At 30.7% G+C, this 12,237-nt stretch overlaps 1 protein-coding gene across 1 annotated transcript in view; it reads left to right on the forward strand.

Annotated features, from left to right (window-relative positions):
• LOC142326724 (putative peptidoglycan muropeptide transporter SLC46) overlaps positions 1–12,237 on the forward strand; it is a 56,551-nt gene that overhangs the window by 27,767 nt on the left and 16,547 nt on the right. The window contains exons 5-6 of the mRNA XM_075369371.1: positions 3,613–3,790; positions 6,230–6,356. Of these exons, the coding sequence (XP_075225486.1) occupies positions 3,613–3,790; positions 6,230–6,356 (305 nt within the window). The remainder of the gene's footprint in view (positions 1–3,612; positions 3,791–6,229; positions 6,357–12,237) is intronic.

Below are 12,237 nucleotides of genomic sequence, written 5' to 3' on the forward strand. Positions count from 1 at the left end.
AGAAGTTTCTCTGCTTATGGGAGCAGTTTCCAACTTCCAGAGTAATAGAGTACCCTGTATCCACCACTGCTTATTAACCCTCTTAGGAGGTGCAGGTATGGAGAGAACTTGCACCAGCAGTTATTCACTTCTTTTATTTGTAATCTGCTTACACTGGGTGTAGCAGAATGGAATTTCACCGGTTAATAAAAGAAAATTGTAAAAAATACAAAAAAATGTCATTCCTGAAAAACATAGAAGTTTTTTTTAAGCTTTTAAAAATGATATCATTCAAATGGTGGCCATCACAAACGACACAAAGCCACTTCTACAAGTTTTACATCACTCAAACCAGCATGTCAGTCACTTCTCTTGAATCCAGTGATGGTAACTTCTTTTATGGTGCGCTTAAGTTGTTCAAGGGTTTAAGGGCAATGTTTGTAGCCCTCACCTTTCAGATAGCCCCACAGAAAAAAATCACAGGGGCTTAAATCAAGAGAGCGAGGTAGCCACTCAATATTGCCCCCTAATGAAATCAACTGTTCTGGAAATATACTTTGCAAAATGGCATGAGAGCAACAAATAGTGTGAACTCTGGCTCCATCCTGTTGAAACTAAAAATCCTTTGATTCATCTTCTTCAAATTCTGTCAGAGAAAGTTTTCCAACATATCACAGTACCAGTTAGAAGTCAGTAATGGTGATGCCACCCTCTCAAAAAAAAAGTAAGGCCTCACAGTGCCTATAATGGATAAAGCGCACCCTACAGTCATTTTTGGACTGTGAAAAAGTCTTTGATAAAGCTTTTGGGAGTTTTCTGATACCCAGTACCAAAACTTTTGTCTCTTTATAGTGCCTGAGAGATGAAAATGAACTTCATCACTGTGCTCCATTCAATAGATTTGTGGAACACACCCTAAAGGATTTCCTGATACAAAATTCTCCACCTTTCACAGTAATGTTCACTTAATTCCTGTGCAAGCATCATTTTGTATGGGTGAAAATTCAAACCAATGTGCAAAATTCACCTCCCACATTAATAAAAAATCATAAATGCAGAAGCAGGTTTTGAGTAGAATTGCATCAGCGATGTTTTGGCATTCTGATGGTCCTAAAACAGCCAGCTGGTCATCTTGGGAATGCAGAACCAGTTGCCCTTACATTTGCGATCCAGTTCTGTGTTGTTTTCTGATCTGTAACAGTTTCACTTGCCATTAAACGGAAGCATAAATGAAATACTCCTTGTATCATTGTCATGAATTTAGCTTCAATAAGATAGTCCGTTTTTCATCTGACCAAGGTGTGGCACCTATTGACAAACTTCATCCTCTGCCCAAGCAAAAGAGACCTCCCCCACCTCTCTGCTCGGTCAGTGACCTTGTAAAATATCAGACTCCATTTGCCATACCACTATGTACTAGCAGTTGTTAATATATACAATTGTTAATTCCTCTTACCACAGGTGAACATCAGGATTTTCCCTTCATCATATCTCAGATCTTAAAAGCATTTCCTAGATTCTCTAGAACTTTTAAACAAGTTATCTTATTAAAGATACGTTTTTTTTATGTTATGATCATCAATATTTTGTATAAAGCTGGGTATAAAGCCAAGGTTATTTGTTGAATTAAAACAAAAGAAATTATAATTTTTTAAATCCTTATAGGTATGTTAATGTCATTATTGTTTGCATGTTCCTTTTATAGTAATAAATAGCATTGCAAATATATATATATATATATATAAAATTATAATTGAAAATAATGCAATAAATTTTATTACATCCAGTCACTATAGATTATATGTAAAAAGGTGCTTGGAAAGGCACACAATACAAAAGTATATAATATGTACATAATATGAAATGCCTTGAAAAGATTAATTTAATAAATAAATAATGCCAAGAGATTTTTCAGTGCAGAATAGAAATATTTCAGTAAGTAACATAAAATTATTATACAATCTATATAAACTTAAAATACACATAAAAATTTTTCAGTGCAGAATAGAAATATTTCAGTAAGTAGCATAAAATTATTATACAATCTATATAAACTTAAAATACACATACACTGAAAAACCATTATGAAAAAAGAAAAATTTCTCTTATATTTATCTAAACCCTACATGACCATTTTCACTATTAATAAACAGTCTTCATAGTGGATTGCAGAAAAAAAATAAGTTAAGAAATAATAATCTCCAATTTAGACTGTCTACTGTGACTTAATGAACACCTCCAATATAAGTTGGTAAGTAAAACTTATCTCAAGAAAAGATATAGGATGAACTTTATACCAAGGTTTAAATGGTTAGATATACTATTCTAAGTTTATGCTTTGTATTGGTATTACTTGAAACATTTGTTTATATTACCACAGATTTTCTATTCTGTTAATAAGAACTGCAATTCAGTTAATAATAAAGTCAGTTAATATTTTTTATTGTTATTTCTTCTTTTTTAATTTATTTATTTTCTTATATACTTAATACTTTTTCCCCAGTATATAGTGATAATTAATGTATAACAATCAAGCTGGTGACCTAGATTTATATTTTAAATAGCAATCTTTGTAAGCAGTTTTTGAGCTTAATCTTATTTTCTAATTAATTTCAATAATCATTTAGCACAGCCATTTTTAATTTAATAGCCATTTTTATTAAAAATAAGTAAATATTAAAAACTAACTAATCAATATTGAGGGGGGGGGGTAATGTATTAAAATAAAATAATTAAGCGTAACAATTTTTGAGGGAGTGTAATAAAAACAAAAGCTAAATAATTTTAATACATCTAAATAAACAAATTATATGTAATTTATATTGTAACAGAAGAAATAAAAAATATCAGAATAATATACAATTGCATTAATGAATAAAACTGAAAATACTTGAAATCCATTCAGTGAAAAGAAATAATGCAAAAAGTATGAAAGCAAATCTATGTTGGATAATTTCAAATGTATTTTTATTATATGAATTTGTTAGTTAGCATCTTAGCAGTATATAATAATTATTATCAATAATAAGTAAAATAAAAAAATATCACTTACTGCTTAGTGGTGTGCACCTTGAAAGAACTAATGTGAACATTTTTTAAAAGGAAAATCAGCCATAAGTGATATGTTTTTATTTTATTATAGTGTTTAATTATATATATATATATATATATATATATATATATATATATATATATATATATATATATTAAGATAATGTTTATTATATTATAAAGTAAATGTATAAACAACATTTTCTTTATGTTAACTAAGTCATATTTCAGAGAATGGAATTGGAAAAAACTCGCTAAAACAGAAATTTGTGTTTTATGGTATTAAAAATTCAACATGAATAAAGTAACAAAATAATAATGTAAAATGATAACCTGGGTCAAAAGGTTGTTCTTGAATGTAAAGATAAAAAAATTGCAGAAAAAATATTTTTAAACTATTCAAGATAAACATTAATAAATACATACATGTCTTCCTTATTGAGTCGTGACTGCCATTGAATGTGTTCTGGCTTTTCTTACAGAGTGCTCTGACATTCTTAAGCGTTTTGAGAAAAATGTTATTTATATTATTTACGACAGAAAGTTGTTACATTGTAACATTATGTCTGTTTTATGTTATAGAATGGCTCTATTTGAAGCTGGTTGTATGGCTGGTACATTTACCTCTCAATTATTAACTGCAAAAGTTTCAGCCGGTCCTTATGGATTCCCTATTACATTTTCTATTAGTGCCATAACATTGTTTGTTACATTACTTTATGTGTACTTCTTTTTCCCAGAAACGGTATTATATGTAGAGGTAAGTAAAAACTGAGTTTGTTCTAGCATAATCTCCAGGTTTTAAGTCTTAATTTAAAACATTTATGAAAGAATAATTTTATTTCTGTTATTACTAAATCTTTCATATATAAACAGGACATTTGTTTTTAATATTTATTAGTACAGATTAAAAATATAGAATATATTTGTTGCTTTTCTATATAGCCTCGTTTTATAGATTTTTCCCAACGTGTGGGGAGCTCGTGGATCCCTTTTTCATAAAATGTTTGAAGATATGTTATAAGCTGATTGTGCATGAACTCCTCTACTTCATTGTGGTTCTGGATCTGATGTCCTCTCAATGCGCCTTCAATGGTACAAACAGAAAGAAATTGGAGGGGAATAAATCTGGACTGCAATGGCAATGCTCTACGGGTTAATCCCTTATCCTCCGTAAATTTCATCTAGTTTATTTAGTATATATTTAGTATCTAGTATATATTTCTATATTTCCTGTAGTTCAGAATTATCATCAGAAAAGAGGCAGCTGATTACCCTCATCGGTAGAAAGAAAATTGATACAATAAGGCTGAAGGTGGGGGATTGTGTTATACTGATCATGGAAAATATTAAATATTTGGGTCTCACTTTGGATAGGGGTAGCTGATTCAGTGAGCACGTCCTGAGATCATGTGGGAGGGTGGAGAGGAGATTGAATGCACTTTGTAGACCTATGTCCTCCAATACTGCACCTAGGATGTCCAAGAGGCGAATGATTGTCAGTCATCACGTCGAGTATGCTCTGTGCTGCTCCTATTTGAGCCAACGCAGTAAGGATAAAGCAGAACTTGACCAGATTGGTGAGTGTGCACCGGAAGTCTCTCCTAGGAGTTGTAGTTGTATACACAATGACATCATATGAGGTGGTCTGTGTACCGTCTAGCGTACCTTTAATCGACTTGCTCCTTGATGAGTAAGGGGCCAGTAAAGAACAAATAAGGACTCGAATTTTAGACGAACGGTAAGAGAGGTGATCCTTTCCGGTGAAGGTGACCTGGACCAAAAAGCTTGTGAAGGATTTAAAGAGATGGCTTGGTAGGACATATGGCAAGGTGGGTTACCATTTATTGCCGGCACTCACTGGTTATGGGGCCTTTAATGAGTTTCTTCACAAAATTGGAAGACATGATTTGCCCACTTGCATGTATTACAATTATGTAGGCACTGCTGAACATACTTTATTTAGTAATATTTAATAATTTTTTTTTCAAATTTTATGATTGTTATAATAATATTTGGATAAGTTTTATTAAGCAATTGTATTGAAAATTATTATTTTAATATTTCTTAAACATGTCTATTCACAAAAGTGTCTTCTATTTAGTAAAACTTTAAGTAATAACAGGTATAAACAAATGAAACCTTTGAATGAAATAATGATGTCAAATTAAAAAATAATGTTTAAAAGTAGTTGTATACAACTACAGTTATTTATGAAGTGTTATTAATACTTAATAAATAATACCAAAACTAAATGATGTAATAAAATTAAATAATGAAAACAAAAATAAATTGAAATAATAAAAATAAAACTAATATGATATATTTAATGAATTAATAAATGAAAATGTTAAACTCAACATTTTAAGATGGTTTTTACTATATCAAGAAATTCATTTAAATTAAAACATTCTTGGTACTATTTTTAATAATATTTATTTTTATATAATATAATGTGTATATTAACTTACCAAAATCAATTTTTTTTTGTTAATGTATCTGTCCAATATTCATCTCTGTACTAATTATGTCCAAGACAAAAGTATTACACTATTTTCCACCAGCAGTACAGAATTCAACAATACCTCTTACCTTATGCTTGTTATTTTTTCACTTAATAGTGCTTTCGAGGGTTTCCCTCATCAGTTAATAATTTTTTTTTTCTAATTACATATCAAATAAAATTGTCAACATAGTATAAAAATATGTAGTCAAAAATAAAATAGTCCATGTGGTCAACCATACATTCAGTACATTACTATTGTACTGTACTGTATTATATAGCTGTAAAGTACTTTGTACTATGTTCAATTGAGTACAGTACTGTATGTGTGGCTGGACACATATCTTATTTTTGACTACATGCTTTTATATTATGTTGACAATTTTGTGTTTTTAGTTTGATGTGTAATTTTAAAAAAAAATATTACCTTACAATGAAGGAAACCCTTGAAACCATTATCAAATGAAAAAAAATAATAAGCATAAGGTAAGAGGCATTATTGAATTCTGTACTCGTGGTGGGAAATTATGTTTTATATTTATATATATACAAATCGCTTAATGAAAGTTAATAATTTTAGTGTTATAGCAATTAAATTTGAATTGTGGAATAAACAAGTGATTGCAGTAACATATTGTACTAAAATGAATACTTTAATATATTTTCTAATGATAATTTTTGTTGTTTCTTTTGTAGCCATTAGATAATAATGGATTTGTATTTGATGTATTCAAAACATTTTTCAAAAAACGACCAAACTATACAAGAGCATTAATGTACCTTGTTATAATTGCAAATACTGCATTTATTACAATTATATTTGGTAAGTTTTTTATTGGATTTATTTAGTCTTTAAGAATAAAAATATTTTATTCTGAGATTGTTGATTTCCCATGTTTAAGGTAAATAATTTAATTTAAATTTTCTGTATAAAGAAATTAAACATGTCATGTCAGTGTAATTGTTTACAATCACACTATTTTATTAAATAGTATATTTATTCAAGGTCAAGTATAAACATTTGAAAAAATGGACCTCCAGAATTTTAAATTTTGATATTTGTGATCTGTACCAAATTTTAAGGAAACATTTTACAATCGATCACAGTATACTTTTTTAACAGGTTAAAGGTACAAAAAAAGTCACCTATATCTGAGCTAGCTGTCACTAAGTATCCTTACAGAAGTCTCTGAAGAAGCTTAGCATGGAACAAAAATTGGCTGAGGTGAAAGTAATCAATCTTTTTTATAAAGTTTACCTTAAAAAAAGTACACTGCCAAAGATTTTTAAAACTTGTAAAAATCAGATTTTCATAAAGTATGTATAAAGTATAAGTTTTGCATTTTTTGATTGCTTTTGAATATTTTCAGACCTTTATTTGGGGTTTTTAAGAAAATTTGGAAAAAGAGCTTAGTTTTAGAGAGTGGTATTTAGAAAGGCCCTACTTTGACTGATTATAACTTGTCAAATTTAAAATCAGATTGTTTTAAATTTTGTATTATTATTTATCATAGTATTTTAAAAGAACTAATCAAATAATCTAAAACTGCAAAATCTAATTTTTTTTTTATTTTATGCTTTTTATTGTATGATATTTATACATTTCATAGACATGAAATATAAATAATGAAAATACAACTTACCAACAATTATAAAACGTTAAATCTATACAACTGATTTTGGACCTTCGTCCATCATCAGGAATACGCACTTGATTAAGTTTAAAAATATTTAAATGTTTTATATCATAACAATTGTTGTCACTGTATAAAAACTTCAGTACTAAAAGTATATTAACAGTGTCAACGTAAGTAAAAACATGTTACGTCATTAAAGGAATCTCAATTGTTATCTAGTTTTGTACAGTGAATTGATATTAAACATTTTTAAACTTAATCAAGTGCATATCCCTGATGATGGATGAAGGTTTGAAAGCGCTTGAATAGATTTAACATTTATAATTTTTGGTAAATTGTATTTTCATTATTTATATTTTATATCTAAAATACCAATGATGCCATGTTGCTAAAATTTAACCTAATTCATAGATATACAAGGTCTGTCCAGAAAGTAACTTACATTTTGATTGAAAAAAGAACTCTTGGAAAAAAAATTGATTAATTCAATTTGAAAATTCATCCTTAAACTACCTTTCTACATAGTTGCCAAATAAATTTAAAACTTGTCATATCTGCAGAAGAGTTTTTGTACCCCTTCATCAAAACATTTCACTGTCTGGTTTTTCAAGCAGTTAGTAACACCTTCCTGGAACCACTTGTCATCGTCAAAGCACTTAGTTGTCAGCAAGTTTTTTTACATGAGAGAACAAATTGTAATCACTTGGGGCCAGAACTGGCTTTTACGCAGGATGAAAAAAAATGTCCCATCCAAACTTTGTCGAAAGTCTCGAATACAATGAACTGTGTGCAGATGTGCATTGTCATAGATGAAAAAAATACCTCAAGTGAACATGCCGCATCACTTGTTTCTGGAGGGCCTTTTTAGGGTTTTAAAAGACATTTCTGCATTTATTGCAGCACCTCGCTCTATGAATTCAACAAAAATTTAAAAAATATTTTTAAAATACTTAAATTACTACCATACAACTGGGGATCCGTTTAATAAAAAATTCCTGTCATCTAAATTAATACTACGTACAGTTTGATTTTCAGTTTTGAAAATCAAAGTTAACAAAAGTTGGTAGTTTAAGTACTGGTCCCAATCACCACTTTTCTGTCCCAGAAAACTGTTGTTGCAAAAAAGTTTTGGAACCCGTAGAACACAAAACCCAACTACTTCTTCATCGCAACTTCATACAAAAGAGTAGGTGAAATTTTCAGAAACAGAATTGAAGTCTGTAATGCTGAAGATTTGATAAATGCTAAAATTTTTTGCATTGGTAAAAGTTGATGAAATGATTCATGCTGATTAGTGCGAATCTTTTATCAACTTCCACTACCAGTTCGTGAGACAGAATGCTAGGCCGGCCACTTTTTCCACTCTCTCACTTTATCTTCACTCATTATATGTTTCCCATTACATGTTATATGTTTCTCATCATCATATAGCTTCTGTTAAATGTCAATGGATTTGTAATTTTTTGCCAAAAGAAATCTAATAACCGATCCCATTTCACAACTAGCACACATTTCAAACACATGTGTGTATATTGGCACACATTTCAAACACTTGTAAAAATTAACAACATGCTTTACAGTCCATGTAACACAGTTCTTTACTGAATAAGGCTAGCAGTGACCACCAAGATGGCATGGCTACCCCCTCCTTCGTAAACTACAGCAAGACATAAGTTACTTTCTTGATAGCCCTCGAAATGTACATTATGTTGAACATGTTACTTCATTATGAATTCATGGTTATAAATAAAATATTTTAATGAATTTATGAAAATCAGATATTTTTATTTAACTTTAAAATTATTGTATGGTAGATATAATAATTTTAATATAACTTTTATAACACTGTAATATAACTTTTTCATAAACGTCACCGATAATAGACAGTAAAGATTCATTGTCTAGTTATAGTACCTTTTTTACTATCTACAAGTAGGTGCTCAGTAGTTTGAGTTGATGGGACTGGATCCAGCTTAAATTGCGAAAATTCTGATTATACAGAGTAGAAGGATTATGACAATAAATAAAAAAAAAATATTAATAATCAATGAAAACACATTTATTGCAAAATATTTAATGTTTACTATTTAAGAATCCAACTAAAAACTAAGTTTTTCACAATATTTTAGAATAATTATTTAGTGTCTTTTGCTGTTGGAGTTGACATGATTTGTTTTGTTGCAGCATCTTTCCAGAATTTAAATATGATACCTGTAATCATGGTTTCCTCCTGCTATTTTAAGTAACTCAGTGAATGAAAATCTTGTCTCTTCACTGTCACTTATTTTTACTTACTTTTTGGGCTCTTTTATTCTCATTTTTCTGTATTCTCTTCTACCATCCATTATACATAAATCTTTTACTTCAGACACTTTATTTCTAGCCTTCCACAGATTAATATTACTGTAGAACTTTAACTTCCTGAAAGATAACTACAGGAGCAAGTCAGAAATTATCTACACTCTTACCATAACACACCTTCAGGGTTGTCATACTGCCTTCTGCACATGCTGACTTAGAGTTGGTACATCTGCAGTAATGTGTGCAAAATTTTATCCTTATTGCGTCATTTGCCTTCTGGTTATTGAAGTGTAAATATGTTTACTCCACAGGCAGTTAGGACAAAGTTGGAACAATGAGCAGTGATTCGATTTTTATCACTTTTTCATGATAAAACAATGTCTCTGTATTGTGATAAAGGTCTACAATGAATTTCAATCCCTTTCACACCCTCTAACCAGAGAAATCTAACCAGAGACATTGTTTTATCATGAAAAAGTGATAAAAAGTCAACCTCCACCATGGACGACAAGATTCAGCAAGCTCACGAGATGGTTCTGGCAAATAGTCAAGTTACCATCGATGAAGTAGGTTTCTTTGAACATCAGTCATGTTTCTGCTCATCAAATCACAATGATAAGCTCAGTTTCTGTAAAGTCTATTATTAAAGAATTATTAAAGTCTATTATTATTGTATGACAACACCTGCCCACACACGACTTGCCACACCATTTAAATCATCAAGTTGAATATTAAGGTACTGGAACACCCTCCCTGCAGCCTAGGTCTTGCTTCATCCAATTTTCATTTGACTGCATCCACAGAGAATCTCTACTAAACATTCTAAGACACCTCAGACTACATATGAAATTAATAAGCATGACAAAATTGACCCTCACAAGAAGTTGAAGGTAGAATTCTGAGGTGAGATCTCGAAACTTAGATCAAAATAGAACTGCACCAAGATGATTACCACCTCTCATCACTATTATTCAACTGCGCTCTAGAAATAGTATGAGGGAATAGCTCAAAAAATGCCCCCCAAAATTAAAAACAGACTTTAAAATCAAAACAAACTGTCTTGGTTTTCGTTGCTGACGTGGCACTGCAAGCAAACAACATCAATGAAACTAAATCACAGATATTAGAATTTCAAAACATTGCAAATAAAATTGGCCTCAAAATATCATTCAATACTTAAAGACAGAAATTATGCCCCAAAAACCAACACGATTAAAAGAAGTAAATATTAATGGTAATAAAATCAAAATAGTAACCTGATTTAAATACCTTGGAGAATTAATAACAAACAACCTAAACATAAATCTTGATTCGAATAAGAAGAAACAAACTATCCAAAGCTTGAAAATTAACCTGGTACACTTAAAATAAAAAATGCATATCATTAATGCAAAAATAAGACTCTAAAATACAGTTATAAAACCAAATGCCACTTATACTGCAGAAACTGTCTTCCAACTGAAAAAATAATCAAAGACAGACAGACTCCAGAAAATCAAAAGAATTGGAAGAACCTGCATCAATAAAGAGTGACAGAAAGACGGGCACTGGTGGATTGTGCCCAACAAAGTTGTTTACAGAGTTAAAACCTGATACCATGCGTAAAACCAGAGTTTTACTGATACCATGCGTAAGAGGAGACTATGATTCTTTGGACATATCATGAGGATGCAAGATTCAAGACCTCTGAAAAGGCTATAATCTTGTTATGAAAGACAGGATGCAGATGGATCAGAGAAATAAGAGAGGATCTGAAGGAAATTGGCCTTATATCAGTAGACACCACAGATAAGATAAAATTAAACAACAAAATCAAGAACAAAAACACACACGCAAGAAAAATCTCTCAACTTGAACATTTTCAACACTAGAAAGAGCACAAAGACCAGAACATATGAACAAGTACTAGGAGGACCACAAGGCCCAAACAGTCCCATCCAAGGGACTTTGATAATGGACTGACTAACTCTTGATTAGATGAGTAGGGTCTAGCTAGTTGGGTAAGGTTTCCTAAAACTTTTAGTTTTAGGAGCTTGGTTTTATTGCTTTCTTTGGAAAGTAAATTTAATTTTAATTTTGACTATTGATCTGAGGTTGGGTCTACTCCTCGGAAGAATTTTATGTTGTTGATCTCTTTGTAGTGGTGTTTGTCCATGAAGACATGGTCTAGTTGCCATTCTCCTTTAGTGTAGTCGGGGTGTTTCCAGGGTTTGAGTTTTTCCTCTTGAAATATGTGGATTTTGAGATTAAGTTGTGGTTTCTGCAGAGATTGACAAGTCTGTCCATTTTTGTTTGTTTTCTTTGGAGCGGGCCATTTTATGATGATGTAGCGGTATCATCTTTCTCTGCCTAGTTGAGCAGTGAAGTCTCCAATTAATTGTTTAACATGGTTTTTCGGGAATGTTATTTATAATTAGGTCAGAATAGATCCCAGAACTTTTCTGTTTCTTTATGGGCTTTTGGAGAATTCATTTTTATTATTAGTGGGTGCATGGGCATTTATTATAGTGTAGATTTTATTAGATGCTTTTAGAATGAGTGTTGAGATTCTTGGGGATTGCGACTTGAATTTTTGTATGGAGTTTATTATTTTGAGGCTCACTAACGAGCCCAATCCAAACTGAAAACAATTTTCATCACTCTCTTCCCAGGTTTACCTTTGGTAGAACATACTGTATCCTTGAAATTCCATAGCATCCTGGTTGGGGTTTTTATTACTGCAAACCCATGATGAGAATTTTGTGTTGGTTAGGCCAGTTATTATTT

Source organism: Lycorma delicatula, chromosome 6, assembly GCF_047948215.1.
Source record: "Lycorma delicatula isolate Av1 chromosome 6, ASM4794821v1, whole genome shotgun sequence".
NCBI classification, from domain to species: Eukaryota; Metazoa; Arthropoda; class Insecta; order Hemiptera; family Fulgoridae; genus Lycorma; species Lycorma delicatula.